This window comes from Coprinopsis cinerea (assembly GCF_000182895.1).
Source record: "Coprinopsis cinerea okayama7#130 chromosome 12 map unlocalized cont3.12, whole genome shotgun sequence".
Lineage (NCBI taxonomy): Eukaryota > Fungi > Basidiomycota > Agaricomycetes > Agaricales > Psathyrellaceae > Coprinopsis > Coprinopsis cinerea.
This window is the reverse complement of record NW_003307533.1, coordinates 1,989,874-2,016,123: the sequence shown is the minus strand read 5'-3', so window position 1 is coordinate 2,016,123 and position 26,250 is coordinate 1,989,874. Positions and strand designations below refer to the sequence as shown.

Genomic DNA, 26,250 nt, shown 5'->3' with positions numbered 1-26,250 from the left:
GTGGGCCAAAGAATTTCCCCCGTTTGGCGTACAAGAGCGAGATGGAGTGGGGTAAAAGACCGACACGAGGCTCAAAGATCAAGTTTGACGTTACCAGAGTCCACAGATGACCAAGGTAGCGCCCAAAGGAACAACAGAACGGACAAGAAGCTACGACGACTCGGAGAGAACGAGACTGGAGGCGGCTGCGACGCGGAGGAAGAGGGCACGAAACGGAACACAGCGCAAAACGAAAAACGCATATTGGAGTTCACCACCGGATCAAAGGCGGACCGACGAGGCGCCCTGGAGGCTCGGGCCGACGCTCCGACCCCCTCTCGTGGGGTTTGCCAAGCCCAAGGTGGCCTCCACTTGTGGGGGTTGGCATGAACGCTCTTGCTCCCCCCACGTTCATCCGTCTACCATGGTGATTTGGAATGCCTGCGCAACCTCGACATGAAGCTATAGCAACAACAACAACGACGCCCTCTGAATCTATACCTCGTCGTCAGAACACTGGATCTACGATAACAGATGGCAGACCGGAATTCGAGGTGCTGAGGGAGGAGCCGACGACTGCTTCGGGGATTAATGTGGAGGAGGAGGTGAGGTTGTACGAGGAGCTGTGTAGGGAGTACGATGAGGAGGCTTCTCAGGTGCGTCTTTATTCTATTCTCTTCTATTCTATTGTCTTCAATGAAAAGCCTAAGACTGAAATGCCGATAATTAGTACGACAGGCGGAGCATGCACCTCCCTCGCCCAGCTGAATCTATTTTCTCGGCGGATATCTACCTCGGGGACAACAGAGGAGGAGGATCGTTCGCGACTGACGTCAAGATCTCTGGATGGACGACTGTAGCTGGCGATAAAGTCCCTTCGTTGGAGAAAGGGAGGGGGTTGACTGGGTTAGGGTCGGGTGCTTATGTTGGTGCGTCTGCCTCCTCTCTTTCTTTTGGATTTAAGCTAATCCTCTCTTTGGTAGTATACGATTGCGTCGTAACGACCAAAGAGGTTCGTCTATACCCCCTCCCCCATCGCCCCCTTAACCCTCTTTCTTATCCACTCGCAGAACACAACCTTCCACTTCCTCAAGCGCTACACCGCATTCGAAGACCTCGAATACGCACTCCGCAAAACCCTCCCTCCAGTCCTCCGCCCCGCCATACCCAAACTACCGCCCAAAGCCCCCTTTGCCCGCTTCAGGCCCGCGTTTCTGGATAAACGCCGCCAGCATCTGCAGTTCTGGCTTGCGAGGGTTCTGTTGCATCCTGAGATTGGACAGAGCGAGGCTGTGAAACGATGGGTTATGGCGTAAGGGATCTGGGAATGTGGGGAAGGGCGATGCGATATGCGGGTTGGGTGAATCAGCTCTTGCTCTCATTTCTTCCTGCTTTCCTTTGCTTTGCGTATCTATGGACTATTTGATTTCCCTTTCCATCTGTACAGATACTGTGACGCTCTAATTCATCCTTTTTGCTTTCGCTTTCGATCCCAGATTTATACTTCTTCCGCCTTGTTTTGATTCAGATGCCCTTTTATCCATTCCTCCCATTGACTCGTCGAGGTGGCAAGATCAACACCAGCAAAGGCGAGGCCGACGTTATACGGTTATCCCAATTCCGACAAAGCGCCCCTACTCTCTATATATGCCCCACGTTCCACCGGAATCGGACGCTCCGAGCAGATACCTGTACTGCCATGTCCCCACCTCTCACCCGATCTCTACTATGGCAACCACTCGTACACACCTGCTCCAGCCTCGAACGACACACCCCCTCCCTTTCCCCTGTCCGAGATCTATCTCTTCGTGTGCATCTAGGAAGTACGCGATCAGGGAGGTTCATGGTCAACTACGCCTCCCCACCGTTCTTGAGCGACGAAGAGCACGCTAGTAGGGGAACGGAATTGACGCTGCCGGTGGGGAGGGGGAAAGAATTGGATCAGATGAACTAAACGGGTGGTCTGGCTTGGGAGTCTGTTAGAGGAAGAGACAGAGGCATGGTGGAATGAGAGCGGCGAGGTGAGGAACGAAAGCGGCGAAGGGAGGCTAACTCTTACCCTCGCAATCGCCTTGTGACCGCGCTTTACAGTATGTACCTTTGGAATGCGTCTCGGCGTTTGAGGGCATCATACCCCCGCTCGTGGATTCATATTACTCATAATTAGATGCATGGTGGGCGATGTTGTATCATCGATTCTGGGGTATGGCGACTCCTAGTCAATTGCCCTTTACGTTACGAACTCTGGAATCTGCAGAGTGAATTTGAAACAACGAAAGGTCCAAACTCTATCATGCGTATACATCTAGCTAGCTGCTAACAAGAAGCGAACAGAAATCTTTATTCTGTGCGTACGAAATGAAAGAGAAGCATAGGAGGTTCGACGGTGATACTAAATGATAAATGCTCAAAGAAAAACGCTCGAGGAGAAAACGTGAAAGGGGAAAACGGGAACGGAGAGGGAGAAGAAGAACAAACAGCCACACTGTATGCTATAGAATCGCACGGTAGGAGAGGCCAACTGGAGTTTTTAGGAGAAATTGCGATTAATGCGTGGAACTTCGGGTCTGGAGTAACTTGAACATGCCTATGCGAAGCGATCAAGAGGGCTGAAGGATAAAGGGGTGCGTTTGAAAAAAGAAGGGTAACGTTTGAAAGGGGGAGATAGCGGTAAGAAGAAAGGTAGAGTTAAAAAGAAGAAGAAGAAGAGTAACGTCGAAGAAGATGCCGCCAAATAGTAAAGAGAGAACATAACCCGAACGTAAACAGATGAAAGAACACAACCTCCAAACAGAGAACACAACCGCAACCTCCACAGAGAAAACACGAAATCTACGAAGCTTTAGCTTTCTTAAAGTACCACCCCTCCGGCGTCGGCCTCGTCCTGATCTCGAATTTATGGATGATAGTCGCGATGAGGAGGAATAGATAGAGTGCCCCTGTCACGCGTCAACACCGTCATGTCAGTACCTCTCGAGAAGGGGAGTCTCTCAGAAAAAGGAATCTCTCAGAAGAAAGAAAGAAAGAAAGAAAGAGAACAACTCCTCGCCCGTATTCACACCAAAAACCCAGATGAATCGGAATAACAAACCAACACACAACTTGAAGCCAAACCACTCACATAAAGCCCAAGCAATACCCTGCAACGCCACAACCCTCGCACACTCCCCTGCATAAGGCTGCCACTGCGGTGGGTAAGCAGATACCGGTCTGGAGGAGCAGGAGGTGCCTTTGTAGGGTGTGCTGCGCTGGACGACGCCTGCGCCCGTGCCGAAGAAGACGGCGGCGACGAGGGCGCAGAAGGACATGACTTTGAGAGGGAAAGGGAGGGTTAGTATGGTTTGATTTTTGGAGGAGAAGTTGGTAAGAAAGAGAAGAAGAGAGAAGAGAGAAAAAAAACCCACGCACATCCAACTCCAAACCACAAATGCGGCAACACGATCAATAGCGAAAGTATGCACGCGAACAGCAAAAGTCCCAGTGCATAATAGTACTGCTTGGATCCATAATTCGAGTTTCCCTCGCCGTATCGGTGGAGTTGGAAGGATACGAGGCCGAGTTCTGCGACGGCTGTACACGATGGGTGAGATGATAAAGAGAGTACAAAGGAATGAAGTCAGCCGTTGGAATTCTTGAATCCTCTACAAGTCAGCCTAATCCTCCAACACACACACGACCCCGCACTCGTCGAGATAATCCTATCCGCCTAGCTCTCCTGTCCACCCTACCCAGTAAGAAAAAAAAGCGAGAAACTCACTCAAGGAAAATATCAACCCAAACATGATCCCATAAAACACACTCCGGAAGTTAACCACGCATCCGTATCGAGAAGGCCGGAATACGTTGACGCCGGTACGGAGTTTGGACTCCATTGCGTCTTCTACTCTGCGTTCTGTTTTTCATAGCGTGGGCGAAAGGTGATTGTAGGTGGGATGATAACGTTGGCGGGAGGTGATGTTGGGTGAGATGATAGCGTGGGCGTTGGGCGAGATAATTTGTGGTCAGCTACCCTAGATTTGAATGACAGCCGGGTACTAATGGAGAACATACCAACGTCACCCATCGTGGCTCGTCGTCTCTTCGCGTGTGGTGGTCGTAGGTATATGCAGTACTAGGGAGGCCAATGGACGTTGAAGAAAATCCAGGGAAAGGAGGTTCAAAGTACGCAATGGAGGGGGTGGATGAAAGACACGTCTATCAAAACCGAAACCGACTACTATGAAGTCTGGTGTCAGCGCTGAGGCTGACATACTTTCGAAAACCCCTGGCGCCTCGGCCTCCGCTCCCCAGACTCCGTACTTCCCGATTTGGAAATCGGGCACCCATTCTGGGATTCGCGGTGGGCCGGTAGCCAACTCGTATGTAGGCGGCTTGTAGTAGTAGCGCCCGATTATTAACGATACTGTCGTCGTCCAGCTTATACGGTATACTTACACGGAAGGATCTTCGATTCAGGTGAGTCCACATCCAAAACCCAGTTGTGCTGTGAAATTCAAATTGTACGAACGTGGCCGCGGCTGAAACACCGTGACGCTCGGTTGTTCGTAGCCGTAAACCACGCTGTACGGATTCCAGAGAAATTGTACTCATGTAGATGGTGATATTGTTTGTGTAGACTGTGAGAGGGCGGAGAAATTACAGTATCGTTGTAGTACTGGAAATTCTTGTTCGTCGGTTAGAAAAGAACCGAAGGAATGATATCGACCTAGGTACTGAGCCCACGCTGTACCTGGGTTGCTACGGGTTGAGGCTTCGATACCGTCATTCTGAAGGTTATAACTCAACTGGTACTCCGAGTCGCAGGCACTAGTGGAGTATAAAAGCCAGAGTTGACAATTGTCAAGACTAACGCTTTCCTCGCATAAGTAGTTCCAGCAATGACTCTCGCGTTCAAAGGTCGCCTTCCAGCTCTTCTCTCCCTCGTTGTTCTCGTCAATGCTCGCGCAGGCGGTAACGACGGCATCGACCTATCTGCGCGGGCCACAGGCTTCCCTAACCCTTGTAAGTCGCACCTCTCGTCTACGGGGCCGCTAGAGACCATCATTTTGATGGTTTGAATAGGTGGAAGTGGGCCCTACGGAGGCGCGATTGCCTGCCCAAACGCTCAAAAGCCCTACTGCACCGTCAGCAGCGGATGTAAGTTCTCCTTCCATCCTCACACCACTAAAGTCTAATCTCTCCCAACCTCCCTAATACCTAAACCTAAACAGCCGTCTACCTCTGCACGGCAACCACCACCACCTACACACCCAGCACGACCTACCCGCCCACCGACCCTCTCGCAATGTGCACCCCAGCGTGCACACCCGGCATCAACTTCACCACCCGAACTGTGTGGACTGAATGCTCCTGCATGGCGTGCCCTACGCCTTCGTGCAGCGGGTACTGCGATCCTGGATCCACTAATGCTATTACCACTGGTACGAATGGGTGCTCGAGCTGTGGTAGCTGCGTTCCTACTGGGAATGTGAGGCGTGAGCCTGCGGCGCAGGCGACCCCTGCTGTAACCCATTTGTGATTGTCATATAGGTAGATGGAGTGAGATGGAGTGTTTTCTATGGGACGTCGGAGTCACGCTGTTAGTCTGTAGATAGTAGATCGGGTTGTCCACGTGAAAGTACTGCGTCCCAACACTCTGTCTCGATACAATTCGAATATGCAGCGCGCGATTGAGCAACTTGTACACATCATATTCTTTGCATAGACCTAAGACTACACCGTCCCGTCTTGAGCATCAAATTAACGGCTTTATACTCCTACAGATGTGTGATGGTTGGAGCTGGTGGGGGCACGGTTATAGTAGGAAGCCATGTCGGTGTATGAGTCGCCCCTGGGTGGAGTGTCGGGATGCATTGGTGATACCCTGCGCAAAGTTGTATCAGTGCTTCGGTAATGAATGACTCGATGACTTGTAAAGGTATAACGTACACTCGTTGAGGGAGCTACAAGTTACTCCCTCGCCTTCCTCGCTTCCAAAGTGACGTTTATTTCAATGCGAGGCAGATGGGGGGATAAAAGGTAGAGGACGTAGGCTTACGTTGGGGTCGCGCAGACTGTTGCTCCCGTGTATCCTTTCCCTCCACCTGGAAAGTATGGCAGATTGGTGTATGTATGTGAGCACTACTACTCAGAGCGCTTGAGCTTGGAAAGGAGGAAGAACGCACACTGATACCAGAATGATTTCGAGGAGATTGACGTGAGCTGCGCGTTGGAGAGTAGTACAAGGCCGGATACGACGAGAAGTCCTCTTAAGGTGGCCGCCCACATCGATTGTTACTGGAGGATTGAACTCGGGGGTGGCGCTAATACTTATCAGCATCTGTGAAAGACAGTTCCAGCATTAAATGCATCATTCAGTGAGATGCTTCGAATTCCTAAGCCACTGAAGTCTGTCCCGAGCTATAGAATACAAGTACTCACATGATAGTCTATCTAGTCTTCTTATTTATCCGACAATATCCACCTGAGGATCCCAAGCCCTCAGTGTCGTGGTTCGTGTTTCACCGGAGATCTATAACTCTGATGTGAGAATGACAAAAGGAGACCGATGTGTTCGAATTCTACAGACTGTCCAGTGGATAAGGTGGAGGCGTAACCGAGATCACCTTCCTTTATCAGGAACAAGAGAGAAGGACTTCATCAAGCTTTCACCTCCGACAAACGCGTGAGCTCAGAAGATGAGTTCACTGCGAGTCAGTGACGGATGGATATCGATCGATCGCCGCAGATGGCGTGAGTTCGTGGATCGCCGCTGTCGGGTCCTCTATATCCAAAGTCCCGGTTTCAATTCCAGTCACAGCAATCGATTTACTTCTATCAACTCATGCGTAGACTACGTTAAAGTATGAAGCGATATGAACTTTATATCTCTTCCGAGTACGAGGGAGAACACTGGCTGGCTCAGCGCAGCACCTGCGAATCCCGTCTTCCCATCTTGCCCCCGTCATTTCGCCTTGCAGTGCACTCCCTGTAGCTTCCAAGCTATAGTCGAGATCCACATTGCGAAGCGCCGGGAACTTGGTAGAACTGGAGAGTATCTCGTCCAGGTCATCCCACCGTCCCTTGACGGACTCGGTCATAGGGTGTAGGAACAGCGTGGGGTTGCCGTGCTCTGGAAGAAAAAGCCCGTCGTCTACAAGAGGGAGAGAGCCCTCCATGGCCAACCGGACGCTCTCGACTAGGGAGGGGCTGCTGATCGACGCCAAGCTGTCCACAAGGATACCGAGCGGTCTGGGATCTGCCACGACCTCTGGGTCGCCCCAAGACACAGTGTGAAGGCCGTTCATTTGAAGCTTCAGGTGTTTCAGGGATTTGCAGCGGCTTAGGTCAAGGGCTCCTACAGGTAATGGTTAATGCCAATCCCTTCCCTCGTATGGGGCCTGATCACTTACTGCTGTTATTGTAGTCCCAGTCGGAGTGGCGAACCTTCCATCGAACGTCCAACGTTTGGAGTGAGCGGTGACAAGCATCGACCATAAATTGCGCAGCCCAATCGTCCCCACTCCAGGCGATATTCATTGAAAGTGTCGTAAGAGTCGCAAGGATCGAAGGGACGGCAGTGAAGAGTTTGACGGGATAATACAATGATCTGAAGTTCAGGGACCGTAGAGAAACTGCGAAGTCGGTTGCGGCTTCGTCGCGCGATGGCGAAGGTCCGCCGTCGTCGAAGTATTTGTGGAATGGCGACAGATCTTCGGGCTTGACTTGTACGCTTTCCGCGATCGTGACCGCCTTGATGCGAGATGCGGAGAGAAAAAGCTTCGGCGGAAAGCATGGGATATGCTGGAGCTCCAATGCCTCGACTTGGTTCGGGATGGTGCCCTTGAGGATGCCCTCGACGTGCTCCTTCATCCTGGACGGGAAGGTATCCCAGGTACATGTTCTGCCATCAATACATAGGCTCTTGAGGTTAGGGACCAGGAGAATAAACGTGTTGAGGGGGCTGTTCTCCTCTTCGGTATCATTGGGATAGAGCCTGATTGTCTCCTTTGCACTCATGCCGCGCCATCTCATGGGCGTCAGTGTGAGCTTCTGGACGTACGACCCAAAGGTATCCGGGTTGGAATGGAGGATGTCAATAACTTGGAGGATATGGTGTGCAATGAGCGCCCTTAGTGAGATGCTTCTAAAGAGAAGGCGCTGGGATGTAGAACGAAAGGCGCGGCAGACCAAGCTGCCCTGGGTGAGGGAGGTCGAATGGCGGTCTGGGGCAGTTTCAACCAGAAATTCGAGAATACAGTCAACTATTTCGGGAGGAAGGTTGTAAATGGACATGGAGTCGTTGATGGCAGCGGAAGAGAAACAACGGCGGCTCAGACAGCGGGTTCAGTGATCAAGGTGGCTGTGTCTTACGGACGGGGGATGTGGGAATAGCCGTCCCTTGTTGTGTAGGTTCCATGGGCTGCCTTGTCTTCTACCTGTCGTTTTATGGTTGAAGATGTTGAACCGCTGTGGCGAAGATACGACTCGAAAGAAGTCGAGTGTTTGGCGGTCTGTTTGGCGGCAATCCGAATATGGAAAAGCCAGCCCCTGATCGTCAATGGCGAACTTCAAGAACGAAACAGGTGTTCAAGGTCGTTAGCCAAAGCGATTTCAAATGGAACTATTGTAGAAAAGAAGCCCCGTCGCTGTGCTCAGTTTTTCGATTCAACACCGTTGTACATTTTCTCGGCAGCAACATATATACATGAACATACGGGAATTGACTTCAAACAGGGAAGATATACCCCGCAACACCCTCTTTAACGTACCCTAGCTTCTCACTCGCATTATCCCTCTCCGCCGTGCTCATGGTATAGAAATGATCTCTGGCCCTAGGACTGTAAAGCCTCCACAACGGCATTCCACCGCATCCTGAATCGCCATACACATACCCCACCACGCCTTCATCTAAGTACCCCAACCTCTCAATAGCATTATCCCTCTCCTTCGCATCTGTAGTGTAGAAATGATCGACAGCAGAGGGGCTATAGAGTCTGTAGAGGGGTACCGTGGAAGGTTGGTGGAGGGGGAAAACATATCCTGCGGTTCCTTCGTTCGTGTATCCGAGATTAGAGACGGCGTTTTCAAACTCGGGTCTGGAGGTGGTGTAGAAGTGGTTAGGATTGGGCGGATAATAGGCTCGGTAGAGGGGCACTGCGTGTCCGGGATTGCCGCATGCGAGGGAACCTTTAGTCTGACAACAAAAGCGAAAAAATGTTTGGTTAGAGCTGCATAGCGTAGTTAGATGGGGAAGCGTGATACATACAACTTCAGATCCTGGTTCACTCCTCGAGCTATCAATCAGGTCAGCCCTGGTAGATAGCACGAGGCTTAAGGCAGCAACGAGGAGAGGCTTGAAGTGGACGTGCATTCTTATTCAGGCGGGTGGTTTCCTCGAGTGATCTTTGCTACCGGATACCTTGGTGGTTATTTATGAGCCAGAATCATTTCCCTTCAAGTGAAGAAATAGTCACACGCTCGGTCGAGACACTGTCCTTCCCAGAGAGCATACATCATCATTGTCATCATCATTGCCATCATCATCATCTAGGGACATCTCTCCGAGGAAGCGAAATGTGAGCCCACGAGGCGCAAGTCTCCTTCCAATCCTCTCCATACCTAAGGTGAAGTTCGATGCTTGATATCAATAGGTAGTATCAATAGGTAGTATGAGGTTCTCCCCAATCTGAAAGACTTTCAACAAAGTTAGAAGTTCGGCGAAGTCGATGGTCCTCCCGCCCGAAGCGTACATGTACTCATATACTACAATCCTGTTTCAATAATCAACGACGAGGTCGTCAATCGAATTTAGGAAATCGCTTCAATTAACACTGGGAAAGAGGAGAGGCGACACTCGTCGAACGAGGTGCAATGTCCTAGAATAGACCCGCTGTACATCGGAGTCCGATGATCAATAGTCAATGCCGTAGGTAAGTACCAGAAAATTGTCCCCTGACCTCATTCCTTCATAGACAAATGCGCCACCTTGGAGGAAGACGAGCGTTATTGACACTATTCTGATTTCCCGCCAAGTGGCGCAGTGGTAGTCAAAATTAGCGCTGCAGCCGCGGTAGTCGTGGAATCCACTGTTCTGACACAGGCCCAGAGTTTACATCATTCGCTGGCCTGTGAGTTCTGGACGGGCCCAAGAAGGCCGGAGAATTAATTTGGAGGATGATTGGCAGACATCGCCAGGAATGGAACGCTTGTACTACCATCTGCTTACAGATCAACCAAGGAACTAAGCTTCCTTACAAGGAAGATCGGCGGAGCTGAATACAATGAGACAACCTCTCCTTGGCGCTTCCTTATCCCTTGAGGTCAGTTTGAAGACTTTACAACGGCATTCAAGTCGGGTTTCACGGAGAAGAGGAATGGTAGGGGTAAGTAGCTCATGTGTGTGGTATCATTTCCAGAGAAGTTCTCGAACTGGACGTGGCAAATCGCACCGCATCGACAGAAAAGCACAATGTCTGTATTACAAGTTAGAATTGCGAATATTAATGAAGGAACCCCTAAGAACTGATATTAAGCGCGATTAACCTGGTACAAGTATTGTATTTCTCTAATTACCCTGTATTGAAAGTCCGACGAATCTAATCGAAGCCGGGGCATCCGACGACTCGAGCGACTCGACGAATCTCAACCTCCCTCCTTCTAGCAAGTGCTGGAAGGTGCTTCGACGCCTCAAGGACATCCTCTACATCCGTTGAGACACCCGCCCCAGGCCCACCCTTCCCCGCAACGACCTCCACATAAAGCCTCGTCAAGCTCGGGAAAACATCAGTGGCTGCCAGGCTCGAGTCCACTCTCCTCCACAAATCGTCCATCAGAATGGCCATTATGTGGTAAGGAACAGCTTTAGTTTCAATCGAAGGGCCAACCGGAGCGATTGTGGGTACGAAGCTGGAGTGAAGGAACAAGTTGACACTGGTGAGCGAAGGATAGGAACGTAGATGAGCGAGGGATGACTCGAAGAACGCGAGGTGCTTGCAAGTGTTAGAGCTTGGGTTAAGGAGTTCCCAGTCCTGGATTTGGAGGGTCATAGAGCGTAGCTGAGGCATCTCGAAGGGGAGGCTTAGACCTAAGTTTGAAGGATTAGAAGACGACATCGACCTATACTGCATGGACGACTTACTCATAGCGGCATGGGATTTGACGGAGAGCTTGATGAAGACCTCGAAAGACTCGAGCGTATTTGCGCAGGCGTTCAAAACACACTCAAGGTCTCGAATGAGCGTCAACGAATTGGTGACCTTCTTGAGTCGGAAAGACGTCAACGAGCTGAAAACCGAAGGACTGAGGGACAACAAGTCGCGAGTTGCGCACATGTTCGTCGCGTCGTCCTCGTACGTCTTGAGCTGCAAGGACAAGGGGTATCTGGATGAGACTCTGGCGAGCTCCTCCTCCCATGGGAGCCCAAGGCCATCAAATCCCGAGGTTCGAATTCGAAGGTGTTGGAGGTGGGGACTGGATACGACCAATTCCAGGGGCAATCCCCAAATTCCACTAATGGATATGGAAGTTAATCGACGAGGACCGTCGGTGACTCCAGAGCCATGGAAAAGGAGTGCTTGCTGCAGAACATCGGAGAGGGTTTGCCACGAACGTGGTAAGCGCGACGACCATGAAATGGATAGTTTGTCAAGCGACGATAACTGAAGGAGGAGCCTTCCCAGATGGATGTCGTACTCTTGGTCGCCCCACAAATTCGGCGAGAGGGAGCTGCCGTTGTTGATGAACGGGAAACGCGGGAATGAGATGTCAATGCTTTGAATGTACGCAGAAAGGCGAGGTTCTCGAACTAGAGTGTCTGCAAGTTGCATTACCCGCTCGGTGGACCAGTTGGCGACCGACAAGTTGGTAAGAAGAAGACGCTGAGCGACATTTCGGAAGTTGCGAGAGAGGAGACTGCAGCTTGACAATGTTCGTCGGCTTGTGGTGGTGGTAGGTTGTATTTTCTCGAGAACGGCTTCTACTAGCTCTGGCGGAAAGGTCACGGACATGGTAGACTTCGTGCTCTGGTACAGGAGGTGGAAGCAAGAAAGGTGTTGGGAAGGTGACTTATGTTTGGCGCCTGATGAGGTTGTGACGTGGTACAGGGTGGGTGGGAGAAGTGGACCGAGCCAAACGAGCCGATCAATGATGCTAAGAGTCTATCGTAACTCTGATAGGCGACTGAAATGGTCCCATATTCATCTGCGGTGGATGCCGACGCGGATCAAAATCAACTTTGACCGGAACAGGGAAGATAGGGAGATTCACGAATCTATTATAACAAACGTGCAGGCCCCTGGGAATTCCGTCCGCATTAGGTAGTACCCCCAAATAAGGAAGGTTTGACGTTTTCGAGCGCCCTTCACCCTCTTACCACCATCTTTTTTCACATTCGTGTTCTATGGGCTCCTACGACTCACTCTGTGTATATAACACGCCATGAAAACGATTTCAAAGGGATGAAAAACCTCGATGGTGGCCTGTTTGGCCAGCCCAAAAGCCCCGTTCGGTTCGGAGATATCGCTCCACATAGGGCGGCATGAAATGCGACGCCTCCCGCCCCTTTCGAGAATGTTCGGCGACGACGCGGGCATCTGAATGATACACAACGCGAGCGAGGACGCGTGTTGAGATCTCCGTCTCCGTGCTCTCTAACGTCTGCTCGAACTGGACAGAGAAGAGACGAGGTGAGTGTCGAATATCGGGAAATTAGCATTTTTCCCCTGACCCTCTGGGCACAGCATGTCCGGATCCACAGGTCTTCGCCGGAGTTCGCGCCAGGCCGCTGCATCTCCTGCACCCACACCACCGTCATCTGCTGTTCTACCACGTTGGCGTGCGAGGCAATCGAATAACGAAAATGTTCCCCCTCCGAATGTGGCTCAGCAGACCCCTGGGCCTACGTTAAGACCACCCGGGACCGGTGTCCCACTCCAGAACATTGGCAACTTTGCATTGAGTGGGCTCCAGCATTCTTCGCCTTCCTACAGGGTGCGTCGTCTTGCGAGGTTTTTTGAATCACCACAACTCTTAATAAATTTCCAGGATGTTTTCCGCCATTGGCAGGCATCTTCGTCCTCTCCGTCAACTCATTTATCGTCTGAACGGGTGAGTGATGATTGTACTGCATGTCCTAAGTCTCGCTGATGTGTTTCTAGGATTCCTTTCGCCCCTGGCAGCCTCTTCCCACTCCCCCAGCAACACAGCCATCTGTGAGTCTTCTCGCATTTCATTGGCACTGATAACGATTGACACAAATGGCTTCGCGCGCAGAATACCCCATCTTTGGGTCGGCATTTACAGTCCAGACCGTCTCGCAGAGGTCCGACAGGTGTGCAAACCCCACCTGCCACGCAGAACAGGAGGCATTTGCAAGGTGCCGCTTCGACGTCGACCGGCTTGCTGACACCTGTCGCTACTCAGCGTCGTGTCGGCCCCGCCCTTCCAACCCCTCCGGCAACACAGTCTAACACTCTGTCAGATCCGCCTTCAACGACAGATTCCACACTCGAAGCGGAAAGTGCCCGGATTCGAAATCTCGCACGCAATTCAGCGTACGCAACCCCGCAAGGATCTCCTCGGCGTCGACGCGTCCAGCGTGTCCGTCTAGACGACTCAGAGGTGAGTTTACTTTGCCCAAACTCCAACTCCCGTGCGGTTGCTCATGTCGGTTTGCAGTCATCGGCATCGGAATCTGACGCGTCCATGACGTCTACTTCAAGGCCAAGGACCACCAGGGTTTCGTCAGCTAGGCAGGAAGGAATGGTCAGACGACGCAGTCCAACTCGAAACGGACAGATACGTGCGTGGTTCAGTTTGCATCAAATCGGAAGCATTCTAACCCTGCTATGTAGCTCGACGACGGCTTTTTTTGGCTGCACGCACACAATATCTCGAATCCAAGGTGCCTCGACACGACCTTGGACGCATGGATGTCCCATGCCCACACTGCGGGGCCCTCCATTGGCTCATAGAACGCACGGATGGGTCCATCGGTTCGCCTCTTTTTGGCACTTGCTGTCGAAAGGGGCGGGTACGGATTCCGTTGCTGGAGCAGCCTCCCCAGCCGCTTCAGCTCCTTCTTACTGCGCAAACCCTTCAGGCCAAGGCGTTCCGAAACGATCTCTGGAAGTATAACCGCGCGTTTTCCTTCACGTCGTTGGGCGTTCTCGAGGACCATGCCATCAACAATGGTTCGTCGGCACCCGTGTTTCGTATATGCGGTGAGTTGCACCACAACTCTGCGGCGCTCACACCGACCGGTGGACGAACCCCAAAATACGCCCAGCTCTACATCTACGAGCCCCAAGCCGCCCTCCAACACCGAATCAACCAGAACGAAGACCTCGATTCCGGGATAATGGCTCAGCTCCAAGCCATGTTGCTGGCTTCAAACCGCTTTGCTCACCTCTATCGGTCTGCTTACCAGATCATGACACGAGAAGGCCAGCCACCAGATGTCTCAGTCCGCCTCCGACTGCTGCAAGGTCAAGACCGACGACGCTACAACACGCCGACAAGTGACGAATTCGCTGTGGTCGTCCCAGATAGGCAGGGTAATGAGCAGGGCAGGGATATTATCCTTCGACTGCACGGAGGGGGCCTGCACCGCATCAGCGACCTACACCCCGCGTACGCACCTCTCCAATACCCTCTACTCTTCCCTTATGGGGAGCGTGGTTGGTCTCCTGACCTCAAGCTCAAGAAAGCTGGAGATTTCACGGCCGACAGCAACGAACGACTCAGCCAAACCGAATACGCCGCCTTCCGGATCCACTATCGACCCAATGAGGGCCAGTCGTTGATTCGAGGTGGCCGCCTTTTCACTCGCTACATCGTCGACATGTGGGCGTCCGCCGACCAAAACCGCCTGCGCTTTCTTCGGGACCACCAGAAGGAGTTACGCGCTGAACTCTACAGTGGGCTTGAAGATGCTATCGGCACAGAAGACCATTCGGACTTGAACCAGCTCGGTCGTCGAGTCGTTCTTCCCTCATCCTACATCGGCGGTCCTCGCAATATGATGCAACGGTATCAAGACGCCATGGCCGTAGCCCGACACTTCCGTAGGGTCGATCTCTTCATCACTATGACCACCAATCCCCAATGGGAGGAGATTACTAGAGAACTCCTCCCAGGCCAAACAGCTTACGATCGACCGGACTTGGTAGCACGGGTGTTCGAGATGAAGAAGGATGCTTTGCTGGAGGATATTTACAAGAATGGGATATTCGGAAATGCGGTAGCCTACGTGTATACAATCGAGTTCCAGAAGCGTGGACTACCTCATGTCCATATCCTGGTGTTCCTAGATACACCATATAAACTCTCCACCGTTGACGCCATTGACTCCTGCATCCGTGCGTACTGGCCTGACCCATTCACTGAACCCCGCCTTTTTGAAACCGTCAAGAATTGCATGGTCCATGGTCCGTGTGGTGCACTCAACCCGCGAGCACCCTGTATGGACAATGGCAAGTGCACGAAGAACTTCCCAAAGCCCTTCCAACCTGCCACCGAGATGAACGACGACGGCTTTCCGAAATATAGACGGCCTGATGATGGACGACGTTATCCTATTGGCGTGCATTGGGTGGATAACCGATGGATCGTACCTTATTGCCCCTACCTCTCCTCCAAATATGACTGCCATATCAATGTCGAATGTGCTGCATCCCTCGGGTCAATTGGTTATGTTGTCAAGTACATGGAGAAGGGTCCAGATCGAGCTACCTTGGAGATCATGCGCCAGCAAACCGGACGGGATATCGAGGTCAACGAAAACGACGAGATCCAACGTTGGGTCCTTGGGCGATACATTAGTGCCCCAGAGTCTGTGTGGCGAATCCTCCACTTCTGGATTCACAAGCAGATCCCAAGCGTCGAGAGGCTTCAAGTTCACCTGCCCGGTCAGCATATGGTCACGTTCGACCCTGATGAGGACGTCAGGACTGTGATGGAACGAGCATCGCAGGAACGCACAACTCTGACTGCCTTCTTCAATGCCAATGCCGATGATGGGGAGCTTGGGGTGGTCGCTCGCCAGTGCACCTATCAGGAATTCCCTCAGAAGTTCGTCTGGGACTCAAGGAGCCGCAGATGGAAGATACGCCAGCGCGGCTTCTCGCTTGGGCGTATGGTTTTTGTGCCTCCCAATGGTGGAGAGCGGTTTTACCTCAGAACCCTCCTCACTGTTGTCCGTGGTGCCAGGTCATTCCAAGACCTTCGGACGTACGATGGTATCGAGTATCCAACCTTCCGGGAGGCGTGTCTTGCACGAGGACTACTGGAGGATGATGGGGAATGGAGACAGTGCTTGCAAGAGGCGGCAGAGATGGGTACTGGGACACGTCTTCGCCATCTATTTGTCGTCATTCTGCTCTTTTGCGCCCCGTCACAGCCGGAGGTACTTTGGGAGCAGTTCCGTGAACGCATGTGCGACAACCTTCGATATCGACTTCAGAATTCCGGTATCGTGAACCCGACAGAAGAGCAGGTCTATGATTATGGCCTGTATATGATCAACAACCTTCTCTCGGAAAGTGGGCGAAGCCTGGAAGATTGGCCGTCCATGCCGCAGCCCATTATGGATTGGGATGACCTTCAAGAGAACCCTCTCATTGCTGAACAACGTAATTACGACCCTGAAGCGGAACAGCAGTCTCTTATCACCCGCCTCGCTCTCCTCAACAATGAACAGCGCGCAGCTTACGACGAAATTGTCCATTCCGTGGAAGGAAACGAGGGGAGACTGTTCTTTCTGCACGGTTCTGGGGGGACTGGGAAGACCTTTGTCTACAAGACGGTCTGTAATAGGATTCGGAGCAATGGCTCTATCGTCCTATGTGTTGCTTCATCCGGAATTGCAGCCCTCCTTCTCCCGGGAGGGCGGACAGCCCACTCCATGTTCCGCATCCCTGTAGGAACTCTTCATGAAGATTCCTTATGTGACATTGCAAAACGAAGTCCTCGCGCAGACCTTCTTTGCCAAACCCGCCTTATCATCTGGGATGAAGCTGTTCCACAACATCGCTACGCATTTGAAGCGTTAGACAGAACATGTCGAGACATCAGGGACAACGACTCACCCTTTGGAGGGATCACAGTCGTCTTTGGAGGAGACTTTCAGCAAACACTGCCTGTTGTTCGCCGAGGGTCCCGGGAGGGAATTGTAGGGGCTACTATTCGTTATTCATATCTCTGGGAACACATCCATGTCCTTCACCTTCGCCAGAATATGCGACTCGATGCCCAGGACCCCTCTTCTATCGGATTCGCACAGTGGTTGATTGATGTCGGCCATGGTCAAAATCTCTCCGATGACAACCACTTGGACTTCCCTCAAGACATGCGGTCTCCAAGCTCAAACAGCCTCATCAACTTTATTTACCCCGGCATAGACTCTCCCACTCCTCCACCAGCCCAATACTTCCTGGACCGCATGATCCTTGCCCCGCGGAATGCGGATGTCTCTGATCTCAACGAAGGAATCCTCGATAAGATGGCAGGTCAGAAGCGAACATATGTGAGTGCTGATGAGCTCCTCACTGAGTCTTCTGCCTCTCATCCTGTCCCTATCGAGTTCCTTCGCACTGTTAACGCCTCTGGCCTTCCCCCAGGAGAGCTGTCAATGAAGCTCGGTTCTCCGCTTATTCTACTCCGAAACCTATCCCCAAAGCATGGTCTCTGCAATGGGACTCGAATGGTAGTGACCAGAATGAGCGACCGTGTTCTCGAAGTGCAGATCATTGGAGGCGAGTGCAATGGTGACCGGGTCTTCATCCCAAGAATCTCGCTCATACCTTCGGACAATGACGACATCCTCATCAAGTTCCGACGCCGACAATTCCCTGTTCGATTGGCCTTCGCACTCACCATTAACAAAGCTCAAGGCCAATCTGTTAAGTACGTTGGCCTTGACCTTCGAAATCCTGTTTTCGCTCATGGCCAACTTTATGTGGCACTTTCCCGAGCCACATCCAGGCAACGTATCAAGGTTCTCTTACCAGATGGAGAACAAGAATGTAGTACTCCAAATGTTGTTTACCCTGAGGTGTTACTAGCTTAATAAATTATCGTTATTGCTCTCCCATTTCTTTCTTTTTGAGAGATAGGTCGCGTCTGAGGCACGTGGGATTTTTTTCCGAAAGTTCTCGCGGTGCAAAATCTGTGGCCAGCTCGAAACCGGCCACAGATTTTGCACCGTGGGAGTAAGGCAGGAACACCATCAGTACGATCTCGAGTGCCCATCAATATGCCTGATGTGCTGGGTTGTATTTCTATGTGTAGCAACGATGGTCGGAATGGGTTCAAGTTCAAGACATAGATTGATGTTCTGTGTAGATCCAGTATAGGGCTGTCAAAGTAGTATCTTTTATATGTCCTTTGTGGCTTAGAAAACCAGCAATAATTACAAAGCTCCAAGACGAACTGGCGCTTGCGCGTGCGCGCCTAAATATTTCCGACCAATGGTACCGGGAATGGTACCGGCTTGGTTCCGAATAGAAATTGCTCGAACTCTTCTGAAGTGTTCCACCAATACTGAGGCTCTGGAAGCTTCCATGAGTGAGATCTTCACAGTTGGGTCTTGCAGATATATAGGCCTAGATGGAGCACCAGACGCACTCAAACAAGCATTCATCTTCAACCGCCTTCCTCACCACTTGCTCTCTCTCTCTCTTACTTTTCTAACCTCCAGTATGGCGAATTCTCTCTCTTCTATGAGCACTTCCCAGACATCCTCAAAGTCTGCTGTGGTGTCCTTGCGTCCTGGCCGTGTCACCTTCGCCGGTGTCGTCGTTCTTGAGAATGGTCGTGTTCTCGAAACTGGGAAGAGTAAACACAATCATATGTTCGACGGGCACCTCCACATTGCAGGCGACACTACAATGGCCGCTCTGAGATATTTTAACACTTCAGGCGAGCCTCTACTTACACCATATGCATATTTTGCTGTAGGCCAGGTAAGTCGCCATCTTGGAACAAGGAATTCTGATACTCATTGAACCCATAAAGGTCGCCTCTTTCCCTCAGAAGCTCCCAGAAAAGCTCCAGGACAATGGTCTTATGTCTGGGCAAATGGTTCCTTCCGACTATGCTTTGGTTGGTGATATCAAGGATGTAAGTAAGCTGTTTCATTTGGCTAATGTGCCAACACTCATTTTGAATACCTTCAAGATCATTCCCTTGGGTCATATTAGCCCGGAAGCTGCCACCGCGGAGGGCGTTGATCCCGTTGACGCTGAACGCCCTGTCTACTTAACTGTTTGCGGGGCTGTCGATCATGTCGAGATCTTACCCGACCGATTGAAATTCAAGCTGCTCATGGATCCGTACATGGCCCCGCTCGGTACTACATCGCCTATTGGTGTTTCTTGCACCATTACCATTGAGGGTTCCCCTAGGTGGTCTTTCCTCTCTGATAACAGGAAGAGGCGAAACTTTGTACGCAAGGGCTCTTATGTTTCCGTCGAGGGCCGTCATACCGGGACAGATATCATTACCGAGGGTGACGGGGAACGCTCTGTTACACTGTGTTTGCAGGTTGAAGACGTCACCCTACTTGGGAAGGCGCCAACCCCTTCGGAGGATGTCATCGAAATTGGTATGTTGTACAAGTTGTCCCGTCAAGCGATGACTAACTTGATTTCCAACGCTACAGTTGACTCGCCTTTGACCACCCAAGGTGGTGCAAACCCTGCTACCCCTGTCAAGTCCTCCTATAAGGCACTTCTCATGTCGGGCGCCTTATCGTCTGCCAAGAAGATCGGGAAGCGCAAGGCAGATTCCGACGAAGGTATCAATGGCACCCCGACCCCCGGTCCCTCGAAGATCGCCAGGACTTAGTCGTAGATACCACTGGCAATGCGTAGTCCATAGCATAAGTAATAGATTCCTTATTGTTTGTCTAATGCCAATTGTCGTATCACTTTAAATCTAGCTTGGTTCACTACTGTCCCAACATTTGAATTTGAATTTTGAGTTCGGTCCATCGCGCTCTAAAGAAAGGAAACTAACGAAGGAGTTCATTTCGATGCCATGGACGAGGAAAAGTGCATGGAGAAGATGTTTGTCAGCGAGCATCCGTGCGAAGCACGGGCAAGCCGCTAGTTTGAACAAACGAGGGGGCCCCTAACGTCAACGTTCAATTTGGGTTCAAGCACTACCCTTTATTTTCACACAATGAGTCGAATGGTCACCGTTTCTCCAGGCATAAGATTCGCAAGCCATGGTTCTGGACTCACTTCAACTGAAGACCCCTCCGACCTTGGCTCAAGCCTCCTGGTACGAGTAACTGAAAGTACAACGCACAGTGAAGGTCATAAATCAGTTTTGAATGCAAAAGGTAAGATTTCGGATTCAAACGAGAATCCAGAGTGGCTGAAACCTCACAGAAGCGACGCTTATGCGGAGAGACGAAGCCCAACTCTGATACACACTTATTCTCAGAAGCATCCTCAAGAAGCCTCGACGTCCTCATGACCATCCCTTGAGAAACACCAGCTATGTATACCAATCTGCTTTCATATCAATTGGCTTCCAGATCCACATGAGCGCGGCGTATGTCATCCTCAAGGCAATCATGAAGCGTTCTACCATCGGATGGCTCTTGATAGCTCATATCTCGATCGCTCTGGCGTCAAACTCGGGAAGGGTGATTGCTCGAGTTCGAGCTGATACCCCTCAAGTTACTTGGGGCGCGACTGATACGGCCAATGTAGTTCCTTTGGGAGGCCAATGTGCGTTCGCCACGCATCGTCCAATGCTCCATCTGACCAACCTTCGCACTGTATTTTCCTATAGGCGGTGGACGAGACTATACAGGGCCAACGACTTGCCAACTGTAGGTAAAGCACTTGCAGTAAGACCCAGAGTGCTCACTGACCCCTCGCCTACTAGCATCCCTGACGCACGGGTAGAATGCGTTTTCATCAACACCTGTGTGTGACTTCTCTCACTTTGAAGCGCCCATCTTACCAACCTCCCAAAGACTACAGCCAGTGTCAAATCATCGGACCAACGACAACAGCAACACCATCCCCAACCATCACTTCCTCACCCTGTCCTTCTCCCCCATGTCCTCTGTGCATTCCAGGCCACGGAACTACCACATGGATAATCGGCAGTTGTCCTCAATGCGCATGCGTGCCATTCACCTTGTCCCCCTGGTGTGTGACCCCGAAACCCACCTGCTCTTGTACAGACAACTGGATCCCCGTGACGACCACAGGAAGTGACTTGTGTCCCTACTGCAGCTGTGCACCCGACTGTCCGCCTCACTTCATGCGCATCACCACCGGCACTGCAGGATCGTGCACCTCAATACCGTGGTGGCAGCCAACAACGACCAAAGACGCCGAGCCCACCATCACATCTCTGTCATCGTTCTGAAGGAAACCGCACGATAGCTGATGATCTTTCTCAGAGGAAGTATGGATTAAGGAGGGATGTCGCTTAGGATTGATACAAATACCAATCCGAATTCCTAACCTATGCCGCCTCACAGTCTGCCCGGGTTTCATCTGCGATGCTAACGTACTGCACCACGCGAATTTGCTTCGATAATCGAGGTAGGAGATCGTTCGTAGTCGCCACTGCCTTCCTCAGTTCGTCTTTATTGCTGATCCCTCCTTCCCTTCCCCTGGTCGACGCCAGCCCCGGACCAACGTTCACCGCCATGTCGACAATCACCTTCTTCAAACGAGGATAAAGCTCCTGGTTCGAGAGGAGGGTATCCAAATTTGCCCAATGTTGCTCTGCTCCGGGATAGACGACGGAATGACCACTACCAACGTCTAAGTGGTCGGTTTGAGAGTGAAGGATACTGGAGATGACGAGCTCGATGGTCGACAACGGGCACGAAGGAGTGATGGTCTTGAGACAGTCGAAGATCAGCGCAAAGTTGTATTTTCCCGCTTGGATATGGCTGGCTGGTGGTACGGATCGGAGCGAACATCGACTGAGAGTTCGGAGCGTGAGCGTCGTTAGATTCTTCAGACCTTGAAGATTCGGAAGTGCTGAAACAGTAGAGTTAGAGCCATACGAATCGAAAGGGAAATAAGAATAACCTCGACCTCCAGGCATCACGGCAACAGCCAGCGCTGACCACTCCACATCCAACGTCGTAAGCGTATTTGAGCACGACTCCAACAGGAATTTAGTGTCTTCTGGTTGAACCGAGTCGTCGAGATGAAGCCGCATGCGCAAAGTCTTGAGTTCGGAGAATATAGTCGGATCCAAAGCGACTAGTCGATTACGGATATTGGGATTCCTATATTGGAAATGTTGTAGGCGCAACACGACCCGACTCTCCTCCGCGTTCGCCTCAATAAACGACTTTGGCGAAAAGGGCGAGCTGTAATCGAAAGTGGCGTTTCCAATGATAAGCGTTTTGAGCGATGTCGAGAACAGAAATAGAGTCGGTGGGAGAAGGAAGAGGGAATTGAGTTCCAATGTCTCCACCTGCCTTGTTGAGCAACCGTTGAACAGAGCTTCGATGGCTTCGCGCACGCCTGGGCCCAATGACTCCCATTTCGCGAACTTGGCGCAGAAGCTGAGTTTCCGAAGGTTTGGAAGGAGACCCATGAGCTCAGCTATGAGGTCGTCCTGCTCCCCCTCTGTCAGCACCTGTTCACCCCGCCCTTCTTGAATCTCCCTTGGATTTCCGAGTTGAAGCGCTTTGGTGTACTGAGCGAGTTCTGGAGCACTGATTTTGAGAACGTCGACGAGGTGGCGGATGCCTTCCCACTTGAGGCTGTTGAGCGATATTGACGTGAAGAGGAGCTTCTGGGCCAACGCTCGGAAGTCATGAGAGACGAGACTACATCTCGCCAACGCTGGTCCATCGACTGTCGGGTCCGTTAAATGGCGAAGTATTTCTTCGATGAGCTCTAGTGGCAGGAAGGGCGGCATCGTTATCTGAGAGGAACAAGGAGGGGAGGAAGGCAGCTGGTGATCGTGGTACAAGATAGAGCTTATTCCGGCCCAAAGGCTATACTTAGACTCCGCAGGCCCAAGCTAACGGCTTCTGCAAGCCCGTGGCTGCTTTCATAACGGCGTGAAATGAAATGTCCTAACAGTTTCATTGCAGTTTCATCAAGACAAGATATCCAAGCAGGGGAACCGATGACGTCGGGAGCGGCGATGTACGAATGGACTTATATCGTGGCCGTGGTAGCTGGCCCAGGCACGACTCGGAACGACTGACTTCGATGAGCGCTTATAATGTCGACGTCGCTATCGTGAAACGTGTTGGAGCGGAAAGAATAGTATTCCAAGAGTGGCGTATTGCTACTTGGGTAATAATGTCCATGACAGCTGGGATGTTAGACCGACATCGTGACAGGCACCCCAATTTGCAGGAAATGGCGCTCTAGGCGGGTCATCTGTTCGCGTTCTTCTGGTGAGCCAATGGGTGGTGTTCGAACAAAAAACTTCTCCAAACGAGACAGGGACAGTCGACCGACGATGGCTTTGATGAACTGGTAAATGGAAGGTGAATTCGAAGAAAGCGATACGTCGACATGTTCCAGGTGGTCAAGTCGGATGGGGGCAACAAGGTTATCGCTGGAAATGGGTACGTCGAGAGAAGATAGCTCCAGTTTAAGAGACTTGAGGTTTACCGCCGAGCGAAGGAAGTAGAGGACATACGGTACATCCGCAGGATGAGCGATCTCGAGCCGAGTCAACTTCGCAACTGCTCCTTCAACGGTGAGAGGCGGCATAGGTACGAGTTCACTGAACTTGGGAAGACCGTCAAATCGAATCGACTCCAACACGGGCATGGAGAACGTCTCCAAGAACTGTCGAACTTCGAGGCCTATCGCGATGGTGACACTACCTTCCACCTCGACTGGGCTGGAGCCGTCGTGCTCGATGACCAAATGCTTCAGTTTTGGAAAGGAGGTCGGTAGGAGTCGAAGGACGCGTAGAACATGGATGTGACTATCCATCATCGTCAGCGTCTCCCACCGTTTTGCTGAGTCTATCAAGTTCTTGAAGTGCATCCCGACGTTGATGGGGTTCGAGAGGCGCCAAAAGGGCACCAAGCTCGAGAAGAACGAGCATGGCCAACCGGTGAGCCTGACGTGGAGTGGAAGGTCGGACGAGAGCTGGAGGTGGCGAGTGAGCGAACGCGCGATCTTGTTGCAGTCGCTCTGGAATGTCCAGTAGAAGGAGGCATCGAAGTGGAGGGTTTGCCACAGGGTGGGTGAGTGGGTGATGATCGTTCTCCACCGAGCGCAGACGTGGGTCAATAGGATCTTGGAAGAGAAGGTGTGATCGAGGCTGTCGACGAATCGTTTGCGGGACTTGGTTCCTTCTTCAAGAGACTCCGGGTATGATGAAGACGCCTGGAGGAAGCACAGAAAGATGAAAGCAAGAAGTTCGTTGGGGAGGTCGTTCATGGGACAGGCCTGCACGGTAGCGATTCCTGTTGAGCTCTGGCCGGTGGTCTTGGGGACGTCAGGCGACATATCGCACAATATGACAGAGAGTTCCTAGGAAACGTCTTAGCCTTTGAATTTTAACTATATCTGACAGAGACTCACCTGAGGCTGGCGACCAACCAGCTAACCCAGAACGCTACCCTTGAGAAGGGTCATTCCAGTCTTTATACTCCCAGCTCCTCAAGCTCGTCAGAAATAGAAGAGACACTGACGTCAAAGGGGAGGACTCCCACCACCCTATCCAAACCCTATCCCATTTGGACTGACAAACGGCGATCCGTCGAGGCTGAAGCAGAGCTCCAGTTATAAGCAAAAGTTCGACCCATGAGACCTTGCCGATCCTGGCCTTCAACTACCCGTGCCGTGTCGAGCATAGCATTCGGTGCATTGAACGACGGGAGAGAGTAAGAGGGAGCGAGTCGACGAGGAGAACTGAGAACAGAGGGAAAGGAGACGACAAATGCCTGGGCACTAGAAGTGACCGGGTTTCAGTGAAAACGTACTTCCCAAAAAAGAAATTGACTGATCCGAGCCGGAGAAGTTCTTGAAAGTTTTTTGATATCACGTGAAGTGAAGTTTCGCGTTATCGCGTTTCAGTACTTTCGCGTAGGGGCCTGGTCTCGCGAACCAGGTCTCGTGCGATTTAGAGCCTTGCTCGAGTTATTACGCGCTGAAGAAACCTCGGCCTTTTTCTGTAGAGCGAAACGCTTGTATATTGAGTGATCTGTTATTAATAGAGAACTCCAGCCATGAACCACATCGGTTTCACATTCAATATTCCCCGAGTGAATTCCAGACGTAGAACAGAACAGGAGGATTCGACACTAGGAATAAGGTGCAGTTACGGGTGCATGAAACGCCAGCGACTCTCACTTGGAGGTCGCCTAATGTCCGTCAGTAGGTCCTGGAGCTCCCTCATTGCATCGGCTGCGTCAAGTTCACGGCTTTCGACAACACGTTTGACTATGGTAGTAGTGAGGGCTAGGATATAGCGAAGTGACTGGATCTCGCGCTGGGCGGTGTTGGCGCCTAATAGTGAAATTATCACTATCACATGGATAAGGGAGGAATGAGAAGACTTACGAACAGCGGCACCGAACGCGAGATTTCTGATTTTGAAAATAGCCTCTCTGAGAGGATCTCCTTCGTAGTGGGCCTGGTCGAGACCAAAGTCACCAATGACGTCCGATATTTCTTCCACGCTTCTGTGAGATTTTTAATTGAAATCCAATTTGGTGTACATACCGCTCATGATTTCGGGCATTGCGCGCGCATACGTTGAGGACCGGATCATTCTGCAGGACTCTCTGAACGATTTGAGGTATTCTTGAGCTTCCTGGTTATCGTGCCAGTATTTGTCCATCAAGTGGTCAAGTAGCATGGAATCGATAAGAGGGCAGCGCCGAAGATTGATAATGCATTCCCTGCAGCCTGGACCCAACTTTAGCGGATGTACGTCATCTAAATGAACATAAGAACGAACTTGCCTATAAAGGACCTCGAGGCCTGGCACCGTTGGCCGGATACCACGCAGAATCTACAAGATTCGAGGGCTTGGGAGGGATCTCCGACAATAGACATTATGTATCGTCTCCAATCTGGGATTGAGGCTTCCATGGTAAGGATGTCACGGGCTTCTTCATCCTCATGAATATTGATGGTCGGGGGCATGCTGAGGTGTTCAGATATTCGATTAATCCGGTACAGTGCAGTATACGAACCTTTATATGTTTGATCTCCGAGCTTCTTCGAGCCCGGAAGAGTAGAGATCTGGTATCTGGACCTGACCATTTCCTTAGAAATTGAGAGGTGGTAGTTCGATTATGAGTGCATCAGTAGTAAAAAG

At 51.4% G+C, this 26,250-nt stretch overlaps 11 protein-coding genes across 11 annotated transcripts; 5 read left to right on the top strand and 6 right to left on the bottom strand.

Annotated features, from left to right (window-relative positions):
• Positions 1 to 413: 413 nt before the first annotated feature.
• CC1G_10249 (hypothetical protein) lies at positions 414 to 1,466 on the top strand. The gene is made up of 4 exons (XM_001835270.2): positions 414 to 635; positions 710 to 908; positions 963 to 991; positions 1,050 to 1,466. Exons 1-4 carry the CDS (start codon positions 417 to 419, stop codon positions 1,293 to 1,295), a joined length of 693 nt encoding a protein of 230 aa, XP_001835322.1. The 5' UTR covers positions 414 to 416; the 3' UTR covers positions 1,296 to 1,466.
• A 1,345-nt stretch (positions 1,467 to 2,811) lies between these two features.
• Positions 2,812 to 3,287, bottom strand: CC1G_10247 (hypothetical protein; the record flags this gene model as incomplete). The annotated part of the gene is made up of 2 exons (XM_001835268.2): positions 2,812 to 2,918; positions 3,101 to 3,287. 2 exons carry the CDS (start codon positions 3,285 to 3,287, stop codon positions 2,812 to 2,814), a joined length of 294 nt encoding a protein of 97 aa, XP_001835320.2.
• Positions 3,288 to 4,856: 1,569 nt separating this feature from the next.
• CC1G_10246 (hypothetical protein) lies at positions 4,857 to 5,497 on the top strand (the record flags this gene model as incomplete). The annotated part of the gene is made up of 3 exons (XM_001835267.1): positions 4,857 to 4,980; positions 5,041 to 5,115; positions 5,190 to 5,497. 3 exons carry the CDS (start codon positions 4,857 to 4,859, stop codon positions 5,495 to 5,497), a joined length of 507 nt encoding a protein of 168 aa, XP_001835319.1.
• A 1,165-nt stretch (positions 5,498 to 6,662) lies between these two features.
• On the bottom strand, positions 6,663 to 9,331 carry CC1G_10245 (hypothetical protein; the record flags this gene model as incomplete). Its single annotated transcript, XM_001835266.2, has 6 exons — positions 6,663 to 6,792; positions 6,892 to 7,315; positions 7,371 to 8,290; positions 8,332 to 8,508; positions 8,730 to 9,154; positions 9,227 to 9,331. 6 exons carry the CDS (start codon positions 9,329 to 9,331, stop codon positions 6,663 to 6,665), a joined length of 2,181 nt encoding a protein of 726 aa, XP_001835318.2.
• A 1,225-nt stretch (positions 9,332 to 10,556) lies between these two features.
• Positions 10,557 to 11,966, bottom strand: CC1G_10244 (hypothetical protein; the record flags this gene model as incomplete). The annotated part of the gene is made up of 2 exons (XM_001835265.2): positions 10,557 to 11,044; positions 11,099 to 11,966. The coding sequence occupies 2 exons, from the start codon at positions 11,964 to 11,966 to the stop codon at positions 10,557 to 10,559; spliced, it is 1,356 nt and encodes a 451-aa protein (XP_001835317.2).
• A 733-nt stretch (positions 11,967 to 12,699) lies between these two features.
• Positions 12,700 to 18,025, top strand: CC1G_10243 (transcriptional factor B3; the record flags this gene model as incomplete). The annotated part of the gene is made up of 5 exons (XM_001835264.2): positions 12,700 to 12,948; positions 13,003 to 13,065; positions 13,261 to 13,578; positions 13,636 to 13,759; positions 13,812 to 18,025. 5 exons carry the CDS (start codon positions 12,700 to 12,702, stop codon positions 18,023 to 18,025), a joined length of 4,968 nt encoding a protein of 1,655 aa, XP_001835316.2.
• An 820-nt stretch (positions 18,026 to 18,845) lies between these two features.
• Positions 18,846 to 19,803, top strand: CC1G_10242 (hypothetical protein; the record flags this gene model as incomplete). Its single annotated transcript, XM_001835263.2, has 4 exons — positions 18,846 to 18,920; positions 18,991 to 19,077; positions 19,135 to 19,561; positions 19,619 to 19,803. The coding sequence occupies 4 exons, from the start codon at positions 18,846 to 18,848 to the stop codon at positions 19,801 to 19,803; spliced, it is 774 nt and encodes a 257-aa protein (XP_001835315.2).
• A 703-nt stretch (positions 19,804 to 20,506) lies between these two features.
• CC1G_10241 (hypothetical protein) lies at positions 20,507 to 21,194 on the top strand (the record flags this gene model as incomplete). Its single annotated transcript, XM_001835262.2, has 4 exons — positions 20,507 to 20,696; positions 20,761 to 20,800; positions 20,857 to 20,897; positions 20,959 to 21,194. The coding sequence occupies 4 exons, from the start codon at positions 20,507 to 20,509 to the stop codon at positions 21,192 to 21,194; spliced, it is 507 nt and encodes a 168-aa protein (XP_001835314.2).
• A 253-nt stretch (positions 21,195 to 21,447) lies between these two features.
• Positions 21,448 to 22,888, bottom strand: CC1G_10240 (hypothetical protein; the record flags this gene model as incomplete). Its single annotated transcript, XM_001835261.2, has 1 exon — positions 21,448 to 22,888. Exon 1 carries the CDS (start codon positions 22,867 to 22,869, stop codon positions 21,448 to 21,450), a length of 1,422 nt encoding a protein of 473 aa, XP_001835313.1. The 5' UTR covers positions 22,870 to 22,888.
• A 394-nt stretch (positions 22,889 to 23,282) lies between these two features.
• CC1G_10239 (hypothetical protein) lies at positions 23,283 to 24,431 on the bottom strand (the record flags this gene model as incomplete). The annotated part of the gene is made up of 1 exon (XM_001835260.1): positions 23,283 to 24,431. The coding sequence occupies one exon, from the start codon at positions 24,429 to 24,431 to the stop codon at positions 23,283 to 23,285; it is 1,149 nt and encodes a 382-aa protein (XP_001835312.1).
• Positions 24,432 to 25,171: 740 nt separating this feature from the next.
• CC1G_10238 (hypothetical protein) lies at positions 25,172 to 26,224 on the bottom strand. The gene is made up of 5 exons (XM_001835259.2): positions 26,126 to 26,224; positions 25,892 to 26,041; positions 25,650 to 25,835; positions 25,488 to 25,598; positions 25,172 to 25,433 (listed from the first exon to the last, which is right to left on the bottom strand). Exons 1-5 carry the CDS (start codon positions 26,193 to 26,195, stop codon positions 25,246 to 25,248), a joined length of 705 nt encoding a protein of 234 aa, XP_001835311.2. The 5' UTR covers positions 26,196 to 26,224; the 3' UTR covers positions 25,172 to 25,245.
• Between the last annotated feature and the right edge of the window lie 26 nt (positions 26,225 to 26,250).